General features: G+C 32.3%; 1 protein-coding gene across 2 annotated transcripts in view; it reads left to right on the forward strand.

Annotated features, from left to right (window-relative positions):
- Positions 1–1,051: 1,051 nt before the first annotated feature.
- Positions 1,052–24,067, forward strand: part of LOC111698723 (dolichyl-diphosphooligosaccharide--protein glycosyltransferase subunit STT3B) — a 28,786-nt gene continuing 5,770 nt past the window's right edge. The window contains exons 1-22 of one of the 2 annotated variants that reach the window (XM_023469139.1): positions 1,052–1,171; positions 2,172–2,264; positions 6,267–6,336; positions 7,823–7,921; positions 8,796–8,903; positions 9,987–10,073; positions 10,677–10,808; positions 11,196–11,249; positions 11,884–11,956; positions 13,720–13,885; positions 15,325–15,411; positions 16,041–16,119; positions 16,442–16,540; positions 16,830–16,956; positions 18,045–18,121; positions 19,500–19,581; positions 20,632–20,745; positions 21,568–21,656; positions 22,041–22,126; positions 22,237–22,257; positions 22,764–22,831; positions 23,920–23,992. In XM_023469139.1, coding sequence (XP_023324907.1) covers positions 1,071–1,171; positions 2,172–2,264; positions 6,267–6,336; positions 7,823–7,921; positions 8,796–8,903; positions 9,987–10,073; positions 10,677–10,808; positions 11,196–11,249; positions 11,884–11,956; positions 13,720–13,885; positions 15,325–15,411; positions 16,041–16,119; positions 16,442–16,540; positions 16,830–16,956; positions 18,045–18,121; positions 19,500–19,581; positions 20,632–20,745; positions 21,568–21,656; positions 22,041–22,126; positions 22,237–22,257; positions 22,764–22,831; positions 23,920–23,992 — 1,985 coding nt within the window. In that variant the 5' untranslated portion in view covers positions 1,052–1,070. Of the gene's footprint in view, positions 1,172–2,171; positions 2,265–6,266; positions 6,337–7,822; positions 7,922–8,795; positions 8,904–9,986; positions 10,074–10,676; positions 10,809–11,195; positions 11,250–11,883; positions 11,957–13,719; positions 13,886–15,324; positions 15,412–16,040; positions 16,120–16,441; positions 16,541–16,829; positions 16,957–18,044; positions 18,122–19,499; positions 19,582–20,631; positions 20,746–21,567; positions 21,657–22,040; positions 22,148–22,236; positions 22,258–22,763; positions 22,832–23,919; positions 23,993–24,067 lie in introns of both variants that reach the window. The other variant, XM_023469137.1, reaches the window with a different exon arrangement.

A 24,067-nucleotide genomic window follows, 5' to 3' on the forward strand; every position in this document is an offset into this window, starting at 1 on the left:
CCCCCTATTAATTTTGTACATTTTGTAAAATTGATCCTGTGGCCGCAGCGCCCGGCCCCCTTGTTTGTTCTTGCCGCGGCGCTCGGCCCACTAGCGTGGCCTAGCCGCAGCGCTCGGCCCCCTAGCCTATCCTAGCAGTGTTCGGCCCAGAAATTGTCCTAACCGAAGCCTACACAACAAAAAATAAATGAAAAAAATTGATGGGAAGGGGGTCCTAAAATCGTTCTATTTGGACGGACCCAGAAGTTATGGGAATTATACTTAACAAAGGGTGCACAAGCCAAATCTGCATAAAAACTTGGAAAGGAGGTTTTTATAAGGTCGTCTCTTTTTGCATTAAATGTTTTTTATAAAACCTTTTTTTATTGTAAAGATGTTGGTTATTTCCTAGAGAATGATTTTGGACCCTCCCCCCCCCTTCTATCAATTTTGTACATAGATATAATTGATCATGTGGCCGCAGCGCCCGTCCCCTTAGCCTGTCCTAGCTGCAGCGCTCGGCCCCCTAGCCTGTCCTAGCAGCAGCGCTCGGCCCAGAAATTGTCTTAACCTAATCTAACCCTAAATAACAAAAATAAATGTACAAAATTTATGGGAGGGGGGGGGGGGGTTGGTCCAAAAATCGTTCTCTAGGACGGACCCTGAAGTTATGGGAATTTTATTTAACCTAGGGTGCACAAGCCCAATTTGCCCAAAAAAATAGAAGAGATTTTTAAAAGGTCGTCTCTTTTTTCCTTAAATGTTTTCATATAAAACCGTTCTTTTATTATAAATATGTCTATATATATATTAAGTAGTAATCTTTGTGTTTTTGGATGTCCGATCATAACTCCGGAACCCCTAGACCGATTTGCCTTATATTTTGATTGGGGAACTCTGGAGAACCACTGGAATATTCTAAGTTTGGTTTTTAGATTCTAAGTTAAATAGGTCGACTTTGTTGGTGAAAATAGATAAAATCGTGATTAACGACCAAGCACGGATTAACGGTGGGAGTAACGATGAGTTCCCCAAGCTTCTAGTATGTTTTAAATATTATTGTCATATATTGAATTTAATTCTCATTTTTAATGTTAAGGTTTAACTACAGATCTACAGCGTACATGGTGGAGCATGGATTTTATGATTTCCTCAACTGGTTTGATGAGAGAGCATGGTACCCACTCGGCAGGTATTGATTCTTCAAATAAAGGGTGAAACTACATGGCACTTTTTTAGATGATAATGCTCAAATTCACCTTGCGTCAAATCTGCAGTTTTCTTTGATACAGTGTTTTATAAAAATGCGAGATTTTTTGCTTCAAAGTTTGATATTGTCAATTTTTACTTAATTAAATGTTGCTTCTAAATTGCTACTGGTTAATTTTTTTATGTTGCAAAAGTGTTTTGACATTTTATATGAAAAAGTTTTACTCTTTTTCAAATTGGAGATTTAAAAAACTTTAATTGTAATTTCAAGTGACCCTCCATGCAAAGATGGCAATGTCCGAATAACCCCTGAATCCTTTATCTGGTCAATAAGTGGAATATATCGTCGTTTTTCTAGGTTTGAAAGTGTTTAGTTCTGGAAATTCCCTTTGTTTTCCTGTAGTAGAAATGCGCTCGTCATTTTGTGAGAATCCGCAATTGAAAATAATCATACAAAGCTTTTATATGATAAAGGTTTGTCCTGATTTAATTTTGTTTCCTGCCTCTTGCTCATGTCCGAAAACGGACCCAAAAAAGAGGAAACCAATCAACAAACTAAGGATTTAAAACTTTTTTGAAAACCGAAAACAGACCCCAAAAAACGGGAAACGATTCAAATGTGAATATAGCGGAAACCCCTCAATACTTTTCAGTTTTTATTTTAAAGAAATTTCCGATAATTCTTGGAAAAAGAAGGAAACGCACCCAAACTCACTTGTTTCCATAGCACCGCTTAGAAAGCTTGTCTGTACCCTCAATCAACATGAAGTGAAATCCATATGTTGAGATTGGACAAAATTCCTGATTTTAAAACTGAGAGGAACCACTTAATAAACATATGTAGAGAACAAATTTCAAGAAATTAGGTGAACCAACATCTTTTTGTAATATTTGTTACGTTTTTTCTAAATAACTATACAATATGCATGCAATGCGCAAACTGAAGTAAGTATGTAAGTTTTATAGAGTTTTTATTTGTTTAGAATTGTTGGAGGAACGGTTTACCCTGGCTTGATGATAACCTCTGGTTCAATCCACTACGTTCTCTCTCTTCTCAATATTCCAATTCACATCAGGTATTTATTAGGGTTACAAAAGAAGGGTGGTTAAACAATTTTTTAGGTGCATAGGTTCTATAGTTGATGTGGCCCAATATGAGGATTTTGTGAAAAATTATAGGTTGATTAAGAGCATTGCATCAGGTGCAAGTTGTTATTGTTTTTTTTTCTGCAAAACCTTGATTTTTGATGGAGGTCGATGACCTCCACTCTCAAATTTCCTTTGATGGAGGTTGATGACCTCCAATCCCAAATTTCCTTTGATGGAGGTTGATGATCTCCAATCCCAAATTTCCTTTGATGGAGGTTGATGACCTCCAATCCCAAATTTTCTTTGATGGCCACAATTGGAGTCTACATGAAAAATCTTACTCTTTTATCTCAATATTTAAAGCCACACAATTTGGTGTGACAAAATGTCGAACAGCCCTCCCTATCCTTAACAAAAATCATGATTTTTTCCTGAAACTACTTCTGCCTAAATTCATTATGGTGGAGCAATATTTTTTTTGCATTTTAATACCTATGCACTTTTTGATTTTCTGACTTTCGCTTGTCCGTGTGTCTGGTTGAAATGAGGACCCCCTTCTTGCAACAATTTTAAAATTTAGCATTAAAAAGTAGGTTTTCAAGTTATACTCTCATGTCTTTAGATCGTTTTTAAACAAATCCCAACCCTACTCTCTAGCAATAGAATTATATCATTTTCTTCTCAATATATTTCGCCAAAAACTTTGGCATCATCAGGAGTTTGTCCTATAATATAACAGATATAAGCAAAAAATAAAAATAAATAATACAAACACAGCAACTAAAATAAACAAAGAAGAGAACAAAAATAAAAAATCTTTTTATGTAAAATGGAATTTTTCAAAATGAATATTGTCAAAACACATAAAACTTAAAAGTAAAATTAGAAAACCGTACCTTACTCTTTTGAATTTTTAATTTTATTGGAAAATTATGGTGATAAGACTCAGTCAAAAATGGGGTGTTAAGAAATGATAAAATACTGGCTGTATGACCTAATATTCCGGACTACAAATATACAATTCGGTTTACTAACAAATGACGGGAGGAGAATCTGTCCAAACTTCTACATATTATGTCGTAATATGTTCGTTTGTATGTCCGATCATAACTCGTGAACTTCTGGATCGATTTGCCTAAAATTTTGAGTGAGGCACTTGGTTTTAAGATTCTAAGTTGAGTGGGTCGACATTTAAAGAAAAAAATAGTTAAAATGGTAGTTTAAGACCTAGTACGGGTAAACAGTGGGAGTAACTATGAGTTGCATGGGAAACGCTGGGTTCCCAAGCTACTACAGTATACAAATCAAATATGCAGTACACTTTTGTCAGTAGTTCTAGGCCTATACAATACATTATTAGTAACTTTTAAGGATGAAACTTTCGGCACTTTTTTGATGAAAATGCTCAAATCAACACTGCATTACTTCTAAAGTTTTCTATATCTCATTCTGATTTTTGCTTTTTGTTTGAATCAAATCACTTATGGGTATCAAAAAACACGTAAAACCACTTTTGTTAAGATATTTTTAAGTTTTCAAACGCAGTTTTTAGCTTTAAATAAAAATTTTTTTTGTTGACGATTTTCAGCTGATCAAGACGTATCTTTTGATACCAAAATCTACGCCTTTTTAAAAAGTTGAAAAAAAAATAATTCTTTATTTTCAATATACGTTTTTAAAAAATTTTGAAGTATTTATGTCTTGCTGAGTCTATAAATCGCATCATAATGTGTTTTATTAATAATACTGTTATGCCTATATAATAAAACAAGACATTCGTATATATATATATATGTTCCGTATAGCCGGCCAAACGACTAAACCGATAGGGCTGAAATTTTTTGTGGACACTCATAGGTGGTCGTGTCATAGGCTAAAAATTCGATTTTTTTATTTTTTTTTCTTCCAAACTTTTTTTCTTACGTTCAACGCCGGGCTCTTCAGCTAGTTATTATTAATATCAAAAAAATGTGTATCATTTATTTTTATGTAAAGATTCTGGCACGAAATCTACGAAATTTGTTTTTAACACATCGAAATTGACAAGCAACCCGGTTTGTTAGCGAAAAGCTGTTCTTAAAAAGTGGTCTTGAAGTTTTAAGTAAAAGTGCACAAGATTTAAAATAATATAAATAATATAAAATCCTGCATGTTGCACTGGTTTACAAATTACAAACTTTATGAATTGAATAAAATCCAATTAATTTCTATCCCGGTTAAATTAAAATTATAAAGCAAATTCAATTCCAAACTTTTGATGAATTCGTCTGAACTCTGTGACAGTTAATAAAACACATTATGATGCGATTTATAGACTCAGCAAGACATAAATACTTCAAAATTTTTTAAAAACGTATATTGAAAATAAAGAATTATTTTTTTTCAACTTTTTAAAAAGGCGTAGATTTTGGTATCAAAAGATACGTCTTGATCAGCTGAAAGTCGTCAACAAAAAAAATTTTTATTTAAAGCTAAAAACTGCGTTTGAAAACTTAAAAATATCTTAACAAAAGTGGTTTCAGCCCTATCGGTTTAGTCGTTTGGCCGGCTATACGGAACATATATATATATATACGAATGTCTTGTTTTATTATATAGGCATAACAGTATTATTATTTCAACGGAAAAGAACGTGCCATGAATCAACAAATAAGTTATAAAAAAAATGGAATTATCATGATAAATTGAATTCAGTAAGAAAATGTTATTTACAAAGAATTTATGACAAGGATTTATGAAAACCTCATCGAATTTTTTAAATTATTCTAAAAACTGAATTAATTATTAAAAGGCTGTTTTCTTTCTGTGTATTCCTGGCTCCCCTCTTTTGCGGACTAATTCATGTCAATTTATATCTATCTATCTATCATTAACTAATTCATGTTAATTATATCTATCTATCTTTAACTTGTTTTCAACCAGGGATATCTGTGTATTCTTTGCTCCCCTCTACAGTGGGTTAATTCATGTTAATTATATTTATCTACCATTAACTAGTATTTATCCAGGGATATCTGTGTATTCCTGGCTCCCCTCCCCCCTTCAGTGGGTTAATTCATGTTAATTATATCTATCTACCATTAACTAGTTTTTATCCATGGCTATCTGTGTATTCTTTGCCCCCCCCTATAGCGGGTTAATTCATGTTAATTATATCTATCTCCCATTAACTAGTATTTATCCAGGGATATCTGTGTATTCCTGGCTCCCCTCCCCCCTTCAGTGGGTTAATTCATGTTAATTATATCTATCTACCATTAACTAGTTTTTATCCAGGGATATCTGTGTATTCCTGGCTCCCCTCCCCCCTTCAGTGGGTTAATTCATGTTAATTATATCTATCTACCATTAACTAGTTTTTATCCATGGCTATCTGTGTATTCTTTGCCCCCCCCTATAGCGGGTTAATTCATGTTAATTATATCTATCTCCCATTAACTAGTATTTATCCAGGGATATCTGTGTATTCCTGGCTCCCCTCCCCCCTTCAGTGGGTTAATTCATGTTAATTATATCTATCTACCATTAACTAGTTTTTATCCATGGCTATCTGTGTATTCTTTGCCCCCCCCTATAGCGGGTTAATTCATGTTAATTATATCTATCTCCCATTAACTAGTATTTATCCAGGGATATCTGTGTATTCCTGGCTCCCCTCCCCCCTTCAGTGGGTTAATTCATGTTAATTATATCTATCTACCATTAACTAGTTTTTATCCATGGCTATCTGTGTATTCTTTGCCCCCCCCTATAGCGGGTTAATTCATGTTAATTATATCTATCTCCCATTAACTAGTATTTATCCAGGGATATCTGTGTATTCCTTGCTCCCCCCCCCCTTTCAGCGGGTTAATTCATGTTAATTATATATATCTACCATTAGCTAGTTTTTATCCAGGGATATCTGTGTATTCCTTGCTCCCCCCCCCCTTTCAGCGGGTTAATTCATGTTAATTATATATATCTACCATTAGCTAGTATTTATCCAGGGATGTCTGTGTATTCCTGGCTCCCCTCTTCAGTGGGCTGACAGCCGTATCCACTTACTTCCTAACAAAGGTGAACTAGGTCTTTTACCGTTAGATTATTAAAGGGAGCAACCGGCAATGTATGTTAGATGAACTGAGAATGTATTATTGTGGAGAAATTCATTGGAGAGAAATAAAACGTTTTAATGATGTATATTTACTGAGTTTGAGCGCAAAGTCGACTTTTAAAATCATCCATTTGGGTGGTAACGTTTTGAGATTATTTTTTTTAATTATTTATAACGACGACAAAAGATGAAAAAAAATTCTGCAGTAAACTTCTAAGATTATTAGGATAAATGATAATATTATTCAAAAGAAATTTGTCAATAAATCTTTGTTAGAATCAACTATTTCTTTTTCATCATTATATTGAATTTCTTATTCTTTACTAATTTATTCGCATATTACTTCAAATTCTTCAAATGTTTCATCAAAAATTTCAGGAAATCTCCAGAAAATGTTAAAGATCTATATATGACATCATAGAAACCAATAATTTAATAAGATTACTTAATTTCGATGATAAGAGTTGATTTTATTTTCCAACCTGATCCGAAAAAACAAATTAGTTTACTGTAGATTTTTTTCTACATTTTCCGTCGTCGTTATTGAATAACTTTTTAAAACCCCAGTCATCATCCCTCTAAAATGGAATTTGTGAGGATTCTAAAGGTTGAATTTGCGCTCTTGTTGAACAAATATGTATCGTTAAATCGTTTTATATCTCTCTAATGAATCCTAAAAAATTCTCCACAATACTACATTCTCAGTTCAACTACCATATATTGCCGGTCACAACCCTAAAATTGACCTTTGCGTTAAGTCATTTAAAAGAGGCTTACGACGTTAATTCCAGTATTTCTTTATCTAAAAAGTGTTATGTCCTATCATCATACCATATCAAGGAATAAATAAGATTTTATCTCGGAAGATTAATTATTTTTTTTTTCTCTATGAAACTTATGTTAGGATTTTTACAACAAAGAAAATCAAGAAAAAGCTACGATATCTTCCATATTGTTTCTCAGATTGAGGTTGAATGGTAAAAATGTGATTCGGATACCGAGGGTAATTTGAAATTACTTATACTTTCCCTTTAAGCATGGAAAATGAGATGATCCTGAGTTTGTAAATGATAAAAAACTATGACTAATTTGATTACCTCGAGTAGTTTTTTTCATTATTTGTCATTAAATAGCTGTCGTTCCTTATTAATATTTAAATCTTTTCCGGACAATGATGAGGTAGATACCCTCATTGTTAAGCTGAAGATTGAGTGCAGGGAAACTTGAGGTTATGGTGTACACTGTACACTCCGTGCTAGTGTACACTCGTGCGGTTGCTTGGCACTTAATTTCTCTATATGAATAAGAATATTACCAAATCCTTGATCAAACAAAGGTTTATGTAAAGGGTATCGTTGTAAATCTCACATGTTACTCTATAAATGGAAGGTCACTTGAAATTACGCTTACATTCCATTTAACAAGATGTAATACAAATATTTTGTTAAGGAATTGTGGAATGAGGGAGCAGGATTGTTTGCAGCGTGTTTTATCGCAATTGTACCTGGATATATTAGCAGATCAGTAGCTGGCAGCTACGATAATGAGGTAAACACTATACACTAGGTCTAGGGGGGGGGATATCGTAATTGTACCTGGATATATTAGCAGATCAGTAGCTGGTAGCTACGATAATGAGGTACACTATACACTAGGTCTAGGTGGGATATCGCAATTGTACCTGGATATATTAGCAGATAGGTAGCTGGTAGCTACGATAATGAGGTATACACTATTCACTAGGTCTAGGTGGGATATAGCATTTGTACCTGGATATATTAGCAGATCAGTAGCTGGTAGCTACGATAATGAGGTAAACACTATACACTAGGTCTAGGGGGGGGGATATCGCAATTGTACCTGGATATATTAGCAGATTGGTAGGTGGCAGCTATGATAACAAGGTTTACACTAGGTCTAGGGATTCCAGAGAAGGAAGGGATTTGGGAAGTGAAAAGGGAGGAAAGGTGTGTTGGGATTTTGGCGATAGTTTGTGGATTTTTAAGGACGCTGGTAGATTTTGGGGACGGTGGTAGATTTTTTGGAAGGTTGATTTTAAAGGAGATTTGGAGAACGGTGTGGGATTAATTTGGAAAAAGTTTGGTAGATTTGGTAGTGAGAAGGTTGATTTTAAAGGGAACGGAGTGATTTTACATAAAAGTGGCAGATTTTGAAGGGAGGTTGATCATCTTGGAAAAATAAGTGTTCCAGACAGTGAATGAGATAAGGGAATNGTCAGAAAGAGAAAAAAATTACAGCTTAAATGCCAACGGACAAGACTGCTGGAAAGATGCTATTTTCTAAAATTGTCTGTAAGTAAAATGTCAACCATTAATAATGACGCTATTGGTTTGTTAGGGTAATCTTAGATTTTCCCTCTCATTAGATCCACTAATTGTAAATCCGGTTTATCGATGTTTAGGGTATTGCTATATTTGCTCTGATGTTTACGTACTACCTCTGGATTAAAGCGGTAAAAACAGGATCCGTGTACTGGGGCGCCTGTACTGCGCTCTCATACTTCTACATGGTAAGTGTACATAACGTTAAGAGTGATAAATATATTTTCAAACATTTGTGAGAGAAAAATTATACGTTTGACCTCTCTTCTTTATCAAGAAAACCTTTACTTTGCTTGTCTGTGTGTTTGGGTGTTTGTTGCCGTTGCTTGTCTGTGTGTTTGTCTGTTTGTAGCCGATAAACGTCAAAACAGCTAAACCGATCAGGCCCAAATGTTCACATGATATCAGGGAAGGTTTATGGAACATCAAAATTGGAAGAAAAAAATCTTGGGAAAAAGTTAGATTTTTTGAAAATGCGCCAATTCGAAGAGTACAAATCCGCGAAAATTTGAAAATGCCGCACATGGTACAAAGTACAATGTTATACATTGCTTTAAAAAAATCTACTTATCTGATTTGTCTCCCTTTTTCAATATTTGTTTGTTTGTAAATTTAAGATTGAGTTTGCAAAGCATTGTAAAATTGGGAATATAAAATGGATATTCTATTCCTGGTTGTGTTTTCTCAATAACACATTCAGTCACAAAATATCCGACATTGCTAAAATACGTGACATAATTCCTTTGTAAACAATCTTTTTGGGGATTTTCGTCGATTTTTTTAAGAGCAATATTTTGGATCTAAATCTGGATCAACCTTCTTAATTTGTCATCCATATAAACTTGCTTGTTTATTTGTTTGTAACCGATAAACGTTAAAACGGCTAAATAGATCGGGCTCAATTTTTTGTTGAACCTCACATGACCCCAGGGAAGGTTTATATGGATTATGGATGCTCAAATTACAAAAAATTTTGATTTTCATAAATTTTGAAAATCCACGGAAAATATTGTAAGAGCAATTAATAATAAACATCAACAAGCTAGTTTTTCCACTGATATTGAAACTTTTGAATCAAATACAAGAATATACGAGAATGATATCTGCAAGAAATATTTTTTTCCCCCTTCAAAATTACGAATAGAACTATTCCAAAAATGTATACACACTAAACATAGAATAGTTTTCTATGTTGAGAGGGGAGGGGAACCTTACATGCCGTAAATGGATTGTCACTTCGTCTACGGTTCCTTAAACCTATCTTTTGTTAGGTGTCTGCCTGGGGAGGATACGTGTTCATCATAAACTTGATTCCTCTTCACGTCTTCGTTCTCATCCTGATGGGTAGATTCTCTGAGGTAACGTTTCATTAAATGATAAAGGGCAAGGTAACCCCAATAGAGAATGTTGTGTACAGAATAGTTCCAATTCTTTAATACTCAATGAACTCAGTTTCGGTGGCCGTGTGTATAAATGTAAAATTACTGTTAGTAAACAAACGCAACGGAAACTGGACTTGAACCGAAACATGAAATTGAACCCAGTTTTCAAGTCTCAGAGTTATAGTTGCAGTATTGCACGTATAAAATGAAATGGAGCGAGGCAAATAAGATAATTATTTTTAAATATTTATCATAAAAAATATTAAATTATTCTTCCGACATGTAAGCCTAATAAACATGAATGTTAAAAGACCGCTGAACCTGTTTTATCCACCGAAACTGAGTTCATCGTGTATTTGTAAAACTCTTTATTTGCCCACCCTTGATTTAAGAACGTTTAGATATCTTTAATGAGTTGATAGGAAATATAATCTTTAACAACCTCTAGATTGAGAGTAAAATGAGTATTTAAAAATTTCTCATTTCAAGCAACTTTTATATTTATTTATGATCAAGTTTTTTTTGGAAATTTTAAAGTAAAAATTAAATGAATTTCTTTAAATTAACTATGTGTTAAAGAGGATCTACGTGGCGTACAACTCCTTCTTCATCATGGGTCTCCTCTGCTCTATGCAGATCCCGTTCGTCGGGTTCCAGCCCATCCAAACCTCGGAGCATATGGCGTCTGCTGGAGTTTTCGGTCTTTTACAGGTACAACCCCCCCTTCCCTCCCCCCTATAAATGAAAATTACAGGGGTCTATATAATTCCCGACGGGCGATCCCAAATGTTGATTGATTGATATTAGGGGCAGAAATTATCCTTATTGTTTTTGTTAACAATTAGAAGTATGATTTCAAGTCGTAGAAAACATTCGATACTGCAGAATGTTTACTGCAAGGGAGTGTTTATTTTCTGTATATCATAATTTCTCTTTTATATTGAATTGATTACTGATATTTACATACTTTAAGCCCCAAATGCAGTACGTTCGCATTGACATAGTAAGTGTTTTTATATGCCCCTAAATGTACTTTAAAAATAATTTCCCTCAGAAAAGAAAATATACACCCCTGTAAAAAAAATCTATTATGTTTAGGCGGTTGCGCTTCTCAACTACCTTAGAAGTTTCCTCTCAAAATCAGATTTTAAAGTAAGTGATTATGTATACTGTAATTTACACTGTACAATATGCATAAGTTTTTTGTACTGTTGTTTACAGGAAGATTAAGATGAACATGGAAAGTGAAGTACACTGAACTTTTAAAGTGTATAATGTACATTGTACATACATGTAAAGTGTACGGTGTACATATGAAGTGAACTGAATACATGTGATGAGTGTTGAGTACTGTATGCCTGAGCCAAAAACTTAGGACAGGGTATCCTTATGAAAACCAGTTTTAGAATCCGGGTTTTTAGAATGGGGTGAGGCAGTTTTGTGGATATCAATATTTTTGTTATTAAAAATTATTTTATTTAGTTTTCACATATTCTCCATTTTTTTCGAATCTCGTAAATCAAAATCTACAACAAGGTTAGAACCCCAAAAAGGAAACTCGGGAGTTTCTGTGAAGCTTTACTTTGTGCACGTGAAGTGTACCGTGTACCTTCAATGCTTTTTTACTGTTAGCATGCTTTCAAGCAAAGTGTACTGTGTACTTGTGAAGTTTTCTATGTACATATTTGTGTTCTGTGTGAACATATTAGTTCACTGTGTTCTTGTGAATTGTACTCGTACTGTGTACTCCTTTCAAATCAAAATCAAGCATCTTTTCTTGTTAAAGGTGGTTTTTCTTGCTGTGGGATCTCTTGCCGCCGCTTTAATCTTGATTTTAGTAGTCGGACTTACATGGGCAGGTAAGCAGCCATCAATTATCTGATCTGAGCTGGGAACTTAAGAATGGTGGATATCAAGATTAATGCTTGATCCTCTCTTTTTCTTAATATCGAGACTAACCTAATCTTGTACTTGTATCTTGAAAAGTGTTCACCAATCAGAGTCGCGTTTCATAAGCCGGAAAATTTGAAATTTTGCGCGCCATTTAAGTACAGAAACGGAAGGGTCTCTCTAATTTTGAAAAACCGGTTTTTATTTTTCTGTACTATATCCAAAAAAGAGAAGATTAAGTAAGAAATTTGAAGTGTCCACATTGGATATTCGGATAAAGCAGTCGGTATTACAGGTTTCTCATTCTAAAGTTCCCAGCAGTGATCTTTAAGATAAAAGACAGGGGTGTATATTTCCACCTCCCCCTTTTTTTTGAAAATCATTTATTTTTTACAGATGTTATGTATATTTGCACGGAGTGGCAAAAACAAAGTTTTAGGGTTTTTTCGCTGACTTGGGGAAAATAAATGAATTTTTGGGTTAAAAGTATGAAAAAGAATGAAAAAGTATTCGCACCTGTAAAAAGAACTCATCAAATGTAATCTTTCATGGTTTCTTAAAAAAACGTTTTTCTGACATTTTTAATTATTTATCTACAATTTTGAAGATAATTGGACGATTTAGTGATCATAATAAATCCATTATCAAAAACCATAATCTTCCTTTTGACATTTTACAATTGTTAGTTATTGGTATAAAATATAATTATGATTATCTGATTATCCAATTATCAATTTCCATTCTTGTATTATTTTACATTTTTACATTTTTCTACCTAACATGACGGGGAAGGGGGAATAGAGGTTTAGTACACGTTTGATGCCCCCCCCCCCTCCCATCATACATCTATTCATATATTTAAAATTCGGTGTTGATGATGATCCAAACCTCGTTGGGTAAATAAAGTAGGGAATTAATTCCACATTTTAAAAAAAATCCGGTCCTGGATTCTCTCGAGTTCTAACGATACAATAACCATCAAAGTCAATGTTAACAAACGTTATATAACAAAAAAATAGATAAACAAAAAACTTTTTTTCAATGGGTTTTCAAATGGAAAAAAATAGAAAACAAAACAAATTTAGGGTATGATATGAAAAAAAGAGAATTTGCCAATATTCACTTCTTAGAGAATGTTTAAAGACAATTATTATTCTTTCAGATTTGTTTCTTTTTCATACTTTCAGTTTGCAGTAACCAAGGCCGATTTAGAAATTCCACTTGCTTCACCAGATTAGCATTTGATATTGAAACGTTTTTAAGAAAATCTTTGTTCTCTCAAGTCAATATTTCGCGGACGAAAATTTGTTTTAATGACAGATAAATTTTATCAACTAGACAATAAAAGCTGAAAAAATTGGTCGAAGTACGACTTTCCGGGAATCAAAATATCCTCGATGAAACCAACAATGTAATAGTTAAAATCTAAAAAAAAAGTTTGAAGAAAACGGTTAATGGAAGGACATTTTGTTTGTCCAAAAATAACGCGTTTTTGGGCCTTAACTGGACCAATTTTTTAATTTAAAAAAAACTAAAAAAATTGACCTAAAACAGCTGAAGTGGATCTTTTTTTTACTAGTGGTTTTTAAAATATGTTTTTCTTAAGTTAGTCCAACTTAAATTGATTTTACAAAAAAGATTCTTTGCTCAAAGTTGTTAAAATTTGTATGCTCTGGTTGAAGCAAATAAGATGTAAAAAATTCGACCTCTCTTTAACCGTGAATGTTTCTAGGTGTAGTAGCTCCGTGGTCTGGACGGTTTTATTCTCTATGGGATACTGGGTATGCTAAGATCCATATACCAATTATAGCTAGTGTATCTGAGCACCAGCCTACCACGTGGTTCTCATTCTTCTTCGATCTTCATGTCCTGGCATGCGTTTTCCCCGTCGGACTCTGGTAATTAAGTAATCAATAAATATATTTAAAAAATAAAAATATCATTCAATGTTTCTTTAATCAATCTCTTCTTTAATCATTCTTTTATTTAATCAATCTTTTATTAAATCAATCCTTCATTCAATAAAACTTTCTTTAAATAAATCTGTCATCAAATCAAACTTCCTTTTAATCAATTCGTAGTTCAATCTTTTCTTAAATCAATCTTTTCTGAAATCAATCTTTTCTGAAATCAATCTTTTCTGAAATCAATCTTTTCTGAAATCAATCTTTTCTGAAATCAATCTTTACTTTAATCAATCTTCTATTAAATCAATCTTTTCTTAAATCAATCTTTTCTTAAATCAATCTTTTATTAAATCAATCTTTTATTAAATCAATCTTTTATTAAATCACTCTTCTCTTGAATCAGTATTTTCTTAAATCAATCTTTCATCAAATCAATCTTTAATGAAATCAATCTTTCTTTAAATCAATTAATTATAAAAATATCGTTGAATCAAACATCCATCATTATCAATAAATCAATCAAGCATAAAATCAATCCATTTTGAAATCAATCAATGTTAGATTAATCTATAGTCCACCAGTGAGTAAAATGCCATTGAAAAAATTGTGATTAATTGAAGCATTATAATCGATCAATCAATCATTCAAACAATATTAACCAATAGATCCATCTTTTTAAATCAATCCACCAAATTACACCATGATAGTAATCTTTTATCAACTCGTCTACCATTAAATCAATCTCTCATTAAATAATCAATCGACCATGAATTAATTTATCAATTAATCAATCCAACATTAAATAAATCTTTCATGAAATCAATATTCTATTAAATCAGTTTTTTTAAAATCAATCTGTCATTAAATCTTTTATAAAATCAATCTTTTATTAAATCAATATTTTATTATGTCAATCTAATCATTAAATCAATCTAATCATTAAATCAATCTTTTATTAAATCAATCTTTTCTGAAATCAATATTTTAATAAATCGATATTTTATTAAATTAATCTTATCATTTAATCAATCTTTTCTTAAATCGATATTTTATTAAATCAATCTTATCATTTAATCAATCTTTTCTTAAATCAATATTTTATTAAATCAATCTACTCATTTAATCAATCTTTTCTTAAATCGATATTTTATTAAATCAATCTTATCATTTAATCAATCTTTTCTGAAATAAATATTTTATTAAATAATATATTAATAATTTTTTTATGTCAATCTAATCATTAAATCAATCTTTTATTGATTCAATCTTTTCTTAAATCAATCTTTTATTAAATCAATACTTTTTAAAATCTATCTTATCATTGAATAAATATACCATGAAATCAATTTCGATAAAGTGATTCTATTGACAAACAATTAACTAAATGCCTAATAAAGAATGTTTGGAATAAACCATTATTTGATTTCTAGGTACTGCATCAAGAACATTAACGATGAAAGAGTCTTCATTGTTCTCTACGCTATCTCAGCCGTCTACTTTGCCGGAGTTATGGTCAGGTATGCGTTAAATACATTTATAACGTAGAACATTGTTTAGAAAATGTTTGAGCCGATCCTGAGCAATCCCAGAACGGCGACAGATTATTTGTCCGAAACAGTTCACCTTCACAGTAGTTCTACACACTAGAGTGAAACCTAATTTGAGAATCTTGTTTTTTTTTTAATTCAGTTAAAATGCTTTGATTTCTTTGGATAAGGAAGGCAGTCAAATTCTTGATACAGAAATCAGGTTTTCCAATATGAGCTAGTCAGACCAGGTTCAGAAATTCAGGTTTTCCAGTAGAGCTAGTCAGACCAGGTTCAGAAAATCAGGTTTTCCATTAGAGCTAGTCAAACCAGGTTCTTCAAAATTTTCGAAGTGAGATAATCGAAATAGTTTTTTCCGATATCTAAAAAAAGGTTTTAGATTTTATGAAAAAAAATATTTCAGAATTTTTTACAATAATTTCAGTTTTTGAAAGTTGCTTTTTCATGCTACTATTTTTTCTTCGCACACATTTGAACTCTAAAACGTCTGCTCTTGTTCTTGGAACACAATGTTACAAACTAACAATCCAGATGAGAATGTATCGACTAGGATTCTATGTGAAAAACATGAACAATCCCTTTAATATTTAATATTGCAGGTTAATGTTAACCCTAACCCCTTGTGTTTGTATCCTGGCAGCAATAGCCTTCAGCAAGCTGTTCTCTATCTACCTCAAGGTAACTTTCTCCATTTTTATTAAGGTTTTTTCCTTTATTTCAGGGGTGTATATTTTCTAATATAATTTCTCCCTAGTTCAAAACTTTTTTCTTGACCCCTGTATATTAGGAATTTTTGGGCAATGTGCCAAACATTCTTGGTTCCTTGTCTGGAGTTGGGAAATATAAGGATGAATGTATGAATATATGAATATATGAATATATTAAAATATGATTGTATAAATGAATGAATAAATGAATAAGAGGACGAAGTAAAGGATGAATAAATGAATAGGAGGACGAAGTATAGGATTAATTGATGAATATATGAATATATGAATAGGAGGACGAAGGCCCAAAGGACGAGGATCCTGAGACGAACGAGAAGAACGGCCGACTTTACGACAAAGCTGGGAAGATTAGAAAAATGAAACATGAACAGGTTAGATTCAATACTGAATAGTTTTAATCATAATGTAAGATTGGGCAAAATTTTATTTTCACCTCAATATTTTTGTGAGTTTGCAGGTTTCCGTGTCTAATTGCTTACTTCTTAATTTTCAGACAATTTTCATCTTTAAAAGACACGTCATCTGTTTTAAGTTTTTTTCGAAACCATTTATGTACAAAATAATTAAGTTAGCTTTAAAAAAATGCTTTTTGGGGATTTTTTTAATGTGGATAAAAGTTGTCACAACTTTAATTCAAGTTTATTAAAAAAAATTTTTAAGGGAAGTGGAGACGGACTAGGAGTGAACCTGCGCAGTATTGTTGTTATTGCAGTACTAATGCTTCTCATGATGTTTGCAGTTCACTGCACATGGGTCACCAGTAATGCGTACAGTAGTCCTAGTATTGGTAAGTCATGTTCGATCCACAACGGCTCTTCAGCCGATCTTAAACGTAACCATTTACTCGTGATATAAGAAAACGTACCCATTTACCCCCCCCCCCCCCCCCCCCCCCCCCGAAGTAGGAGTTTTGAACGTCGAATTTGCGCTCAAACTCAGGATTTACAGATCTTTAAAAAGTTAAATATGTCTCAAATGAATACGAAAGAAGTTTTCCACAACACTGCATTGCATACTCAGCTCAACTACCTTACAGAGCCGGTCACTCCGTTTAACTTTTTGGTCATTAGAGCTTAGTGCTCTACATACAGTATCAAACTCATTTTGAAAGGATGAATGAATGAATGAAAGGATGAATTAATTAATTAATGAATGAATGAATGAATGAATGAATGAATGAATGAATGAATGAATGAATGAATGAATGAATGAAAGGATGGATGGATGAAAGGATGAATGAATGAATGAATGAAAGGATGAATGAAAGGATGAATGAATGAATGAATGAATGAATGAGTATCGAAAATGGAAAATTTAATTCTTTTCTAGACATCTAATTTTGTTAAATTTGATAAATATTTTCACAATGTTTATTTTTCCTAAGATTTGAATATTGAAAATGCTAATCCAATCCAATATTGACAACCTTTTCCAATATTAGATTTAACTAATTTTAAAAAAAAACTCCATTATATCAGTCCCGCATTTAAAAAAAAAATTTTATTCTCTGAAAGAATTGTTTTTCAGATTTACCATTCTTAATTCAAGTAGTTTTCGAACAAGTATTTACTACAAATATTAAAAACAAAAATGGTTTAATATCAGCTTAAAATAAGTGAATTTTCTTTTTTAGGATCAGAGCTGGGAACTAATTGTGGGTATCGATGTTGGATCTCGATTGAACATCGATCTTTAATTTAAAAGGGACCGCAGTGAAAATCGAGAACAAGCCATTGTGATTATCAGTGTACAGCGCAAAGAAAACTTAGCTGTTGATCCTGTTTTTTTTTCAGAACATTTCCAGGATTGGGTAGAATTGATGCTGGATAAATATTTTTGTAAACTTATTTTATTTTTTAAATCTTACTTGTTCAGTGTTGGCTAGCTACGGGAATGATGGCTCAAGACAGATATTGGACGATTTCAGAGAAGCGTACTATTGGCTTTGGCAGGTTTAACATTTATGTTTTAACAACTTTTTATTCTTAAAGTAGTCGTTGTTTTTCTTTAAAATTGATGGCAGATTCCATCCAATAGGATCCCAAATGTTGATGGATTGATATTAGGGGCAGAAATTAAACATGTTATTGTAAACAATTGGAAGTATAATGTCAAGTTGTAGAAAAAATTCCATACTGCAAGGGAGTACTTATTTTTAACACCCCAAATACAGTACACATTTCCAAAAAGTAGTATACGTACACAAAAACCTTGCAAAAGTTCACAATGACACAAAAAGTGTTTTTTCAAAACCCCAAATGTACTTTCAACCCCGATCCCATTTGGGATCAGAAATGGAATTATATTGACTTTAAAAATACTTTAAAATCCATTCAGATATAACAACCTATAATCATCGATAATTTTTCGACATATTTGTATATACTATATAGTTTATATTTCATAATATTGTTTTTAATAATATTTAGCTTACTTGTTTTCACTGTTGGAGCATTCTTGGAAAATATAAAAATGTCGTCTTCATTATCAAAAATTCTCGAAACATGAATAAATATTCTTAAAAGAAACTCTCAGATCATAAAAAATGAAAAATGTTATGAAATATCAACTATATACGAATGCGTCGAAAAATTATCGATGACTATAGGTTGTAATATCTGAATGATTTGTTTGGAATTAAACAGATTCTTTTACGATTTGAGTTGAATGTTGCAACATCCTGGCTTTATATGGACGCAACGTTCTTTGGCATCAGGCGTTTTTAACAAATTTCTCCTCATAGACGCAACAGATAAAAGTAGGATTAGACGCGATCACACTCGATAATTTTTCTCCGTAAGCCTATACCCCTTTTCATTTTTCGCGAACACTCCCTTTAATAGGACTGGTAGTTTTATCAAAACAATAACAGATGTAATAACCTTCCTAGGCATGACAAGAAGACCACACTTGTAATAATAAAAGCTCTTTGCACATATATATATATATCAATATATATATAGCCTGTGTGATTTAGAATTTTTTCTCGGGGTAATTTGGGCCCTATAGCTACAATCATAATTTATTACCAAGCGCGGGTAAACGGTGGGAGTAACTATGACTATGAATATTTATATTAACCTGTCCAACGCCATGTTCCTAAGCTGTTTATGGTAGTTGAACTGAGAATGCAGTATTGAGGAGCAATTTTTAAGGATTTATTTGAGACATATCAATCGTTTTAATTATGTTTAGTTACTGAGTTTGAGCGCAAAGTCGACGTTAAAAATCATCCATTTATGTGGAACCAAATTGGATTAGTGTTTTCAGTCTTCTTGTTGGTACACCTGGGTCCATATCCTTGCATATATTGACGAAACGAATTTTTAGAATACAGCGGAGGATGCGCGTGTGATGTCCTGGTGGGATTACGGTTACCAGATTGCAGGGATGGCCAATAGGACAACTCTAGGTGAGAAGCATCATGAAATGTCTGTTGATCATCTTAGATTGATTCAAGGGTTTATCTCAAGGTTGTTTACTATCCTTACTCTCTTGCGCTCCAATGTACGGGAAATGTCGTTTAAGTAATTGACAGTGAAATCCTTAAATGACGTCACTAATCCCTACACTCGGCTCTATTATCAGTGACGTGATCTATTGATTTCACGGTTCATTACTTAGAAGACAACATTTTCCGTACATTGGAGTGCATCGAGAGTAAGCAACCTTAATAAACAACCTTGGTTCATCTCATATTTTAGTTCATAATAACACTTTAAATATATTCAATATTTTAGTTGATAAAAACATGTTGAATAAATTCCATATTTTAGTTAATAATAACACTTTAAATATATTCAATATTTTAGTTGATAAAACACATTGAATAACTCCCATATTCAATATTTTAGTTGATAAAAACATGTTGAATAAATTCCATATTTTAGTTAATAATAACACTTTAAATATATTCAATATTTTAGTTGATAAAACACATTGAATAACTCCCATATTAAAGTTGATCATAACACGTGGAATAACTCCCATGTTATAGTTGATAATAACACGTGGAATAACTCCCATATTTTAGTTGATAATAACACGTGGAATAACTCCCATATTTTAGTTAATAATAACACGTGGAATAACTCCCATATTTTAGTTAATAATAATACGTGGAATAACTCCCATATTTTAGTTGATAATAACACGTGTAATAACTCCCATATTATAGTTGATAATAACACGTAGAATAACTCCCATGTTTTAATTGATAACAACACGTGGAATAACTCCCATGTTTTAGTTGATAATAACACATGGAATAACTCCCATGTTTTAGTTGATAAGAACACGAGGAATAACTCCCATATTTTAGTTGATAACAACACATGGAACATTTCCCATATTTTAGTTGATAACAACACGTGGAATAACTCCCATATTTTAGTTGATAACACATAGAATATTTCCCATATTTTAGATGATAACAACACGTGGAATAACTCCCATATTTTAGTTGATAACAACACGTGGAATAACTCCCATATTGCTCTGGTCGGAAAAGCTATGTCCAGTAATGAGAGTGCTGCCTACAGTATTATGACTGAACTAGATGTGGACTATGTGCTAGGTATGAATCTAAAATATACTGTAAGCTTAAATTCAAGTGACCCTCCATGCAAAAATGGCAGTGCCCTATTTAAAACGGTACCTTTAAACCTTTCTTAGATTGAATTATACCTCCTTGTTATTTTCATAGTGGTTTCTCTGCAGAAGTGACTAGCGCAGTTCTTGCTTATAAGAAGACTGGAAAAAATATCAGAATTAAACACTCGTCGAGTTAGAAAAACAACATTATTTTCCTTGTTTTTGATCAGATTAAGGCTCTTGAAACCTTAATCTGATCAAAAACATCTTTGTCATCTTTGCGTGGAGGGTTACTTTAACTTAATTTTTATCTTACTTTTTTAAATAATAGTTCAGGAAAAATTACGTTTTCAGCATCGAAATGAATTATGTAATTTAATGTTAAACTTTAGATCGTTTTAAAACAAATCCCAACCCTACTCTCTAGCACTAGAATTATATCCTTTTCTTCTCAATATATTTCGCCAAAAAAAAATTTAATGAATAAGCTGGCTGCAAAATTTTGACATTTTAACAAATATTTGTTGTACTTTATAATTGGAAAGTTATGGATAGCAAAGAAGTAGTTCAACTAGGTCCGACTGGAAGTAGTTCAACTAGGTCCGACTGGAAGTAGTTCAACAATATTATTGGCTCAAATGATCATCTAATTTACTAATCTCCCTTTAATCTCTTTATTTAGCTTCCTAGTCGTTATAATGCTGAGAAACATATTTCTTTATTTTAAATTTTCGAATTTTTATTAAATTTAAAAAGGCGTAAAATTAGTTGAGCTAGACGATTTATTTTTATTTGTTTGATATAGTCATCTTCGGCGGTGTTATCGGATACTCTGGAGACGATATTAATAAGTTCCTTTGGATGGTTAGAATTGCAGAGGGAGAACACCCACAGGTACAATGTCGTCTTTGAACATTGACGACAGGTTTAATGTCGTCTTTGAACATCAACCTTAACCACAGGTTATGTCTTTATACATTCACATCAGGTATAATGTCGTCTTTGAACATCTACCACAGATATAATGTCTTAACATCTACCACAGATATAATGTCGTCTTTGAACACTTACCGCAGGTATAATGTCGTCTTTGAACATTCACAGGTTGTAATGCCATAAGAGGCTCTTTGAAAGAATAAGTGCATCAAAGTGCGCTGGCGTCTTTTTAAAATAGCTTATTACCGGAATAGAGACGTGGGTTTAAACACGAGATTTATTTTGGAAACAGAAACTGAGAAAAGGCCAGAAATATGGATTTATAATATTTTCTTATTTCAGGATATAAAGGAAAGTGATTACTTCACAGAGAGAGGAGAATTTAGAGTAGATAGTGAAGGATCACCTACACTTCTAAACTGTTTAATGTACAAGCTATCCTATTACAGGTAACTACTGTACATATTATACAGTGTTCAGAGTACATACTGTATATAATAGATAGTGAAGGATCACCTACACTACTAAACTGTTTAATGTACAAGCTATCCTATTACAGGTAACTATGTACACATTGTACAGTGTACAGTGTACATACTGTATATGGTAGATTGGGAAGTATCACCTACACTACTAAACTGTTTAATGTACAATCTATTCTATTGCAGGTAACTACTGTACATATTATACAGTGTACATTCTGTATATAGTAGATAGTGAAGTATCACCTACACTACATAACTGCTTAATGTACAAGCTATCCTATTATAGGTAACTACTGTACATACTGTATATAGTAGATAGTGAAGTATCACGTACACTACATAACTGTTTAATGTACAAGCAATCCTATTACAGGTATCTATTGTACATATTATAGAGTGTACATACTGTATATAGTAGATAGTGAAGTATCACCTACACTACATAACTGTTTAATGTACAAGCTATCCTATTACAGGTCACTACTGCACACATTATACAGTATACACAGTGTCCATACTGTATATAGTAAACAGTGAAAGTTCCATGCTTTATATCCGGATCAAAAAAAAATCATTCTAGGTTTGGAGATTTGAAGATGGATTATAGGAGTCCTGCCGGGTTTGACAGAACTAGAAATGTTGTCATAGGAAACCAAAAAACTAAAAACTTTAAAATAATGTTCTTTGAAAATAATTCTCTTTTAAAACTAATTATTCCTCTTTTAAAGTTCAGAGAAGTGGCTTAACTTCTCCTGTCTTGTTCAACTGCTCACTGTTCATTAATTCCAACCTCCGAAACTTAATATCAAGCTTTCATTTGTTAAAAAATAATTTAATTTCCCTAAAATTAATGTAGATTTTCTTGTTGAAGATAAACATGAAAATGTTTTTTTAAATGGAAAAGAATTGTTACGTGTTATTTTTACGTATTTCTTTGTAAACTCTCATTCTTCTATTCTGTAGTGGGGAGCACTGAACAATATCTATTAAGTATTTATTAGATATGATATTTGCTTAAACCCAGTAAATGGGAAAATTACTATTTATAAAGGTCGCAAACCAACAAGAAGAGAAGAAAATACAATTTTTGAGAAAAAATCAGATTATATTGATATCTTATAAGAGACTGGAAATGTCACATTTTTTTGATAATTGATGTTAAAAGAAAAATGTCGAAAGTTTAATTTTTCTTATGATTGATTGATTGATTTGTCTATGTCTATGTCTATGTGGCTGAATAGTGTTTTAGTTGATTTTAGTTGATTAATTAAAATACCTTTTGGTTAATTGATTGACTATAATCTATTAGATGATATTAAGATTAAGCATTTCGTTGGTCGATTGATTAATCAATTTACCGGCTGATTAATTGTTTATTTAATTGATTTATTATTTGGTTTTAAGATTGTAGAATTAATTGGTTCATTGCTTGATTATCCAATTTTTAATTTTTTGTTCAATCTACTGGTTGGTTAATTGATTAATTAACTGGTTGATTGATTGATCAACAGAATGATCAATCGAGTGTTCAATCGGTTAATTTATTGATAAATGAGCTATGGGAAGATTGAATACACAACTAGTTGATAAATCGATCAACATTGATCAATCAAATGATTGATTGATTCATTGATTAAATGGTTGATTGATTGATTGATTAAATGGTTGACTGATTGAATGGTTGGTTGATTGATTGATAGTTTGAACGAAAATTGAATTGTTTTGGTTTGGTGTAGGACACAAAGATTTTGACCTGACCTACCTGGAGGAAGCGTATACAACAGAACACTGGCTGGTCAGAATATACAGGTCAGTGACATGCTATCCGGAATCCGGGCCAGTTTTTATTGAGGATCCGGGCACTTGAGGATCGGGGTCCTGGCC

The sequence above is a fragment of the Eurytemora carolleeae genome, unplaced genomic scaffold (assembly GCF_000591075.1).
Source record: "Eurytemora carolleeae unplaced genomic scaffold, Eaff_2.0 scaffold331, whole genome shotgun sequence".
NCBI classification, from domain to species: Eukaryota; Metazoa; Arthropoda; class Copepoda; order Calanoida; family Temoridae; genus Eurytemora; species Eurytemora carolleeae.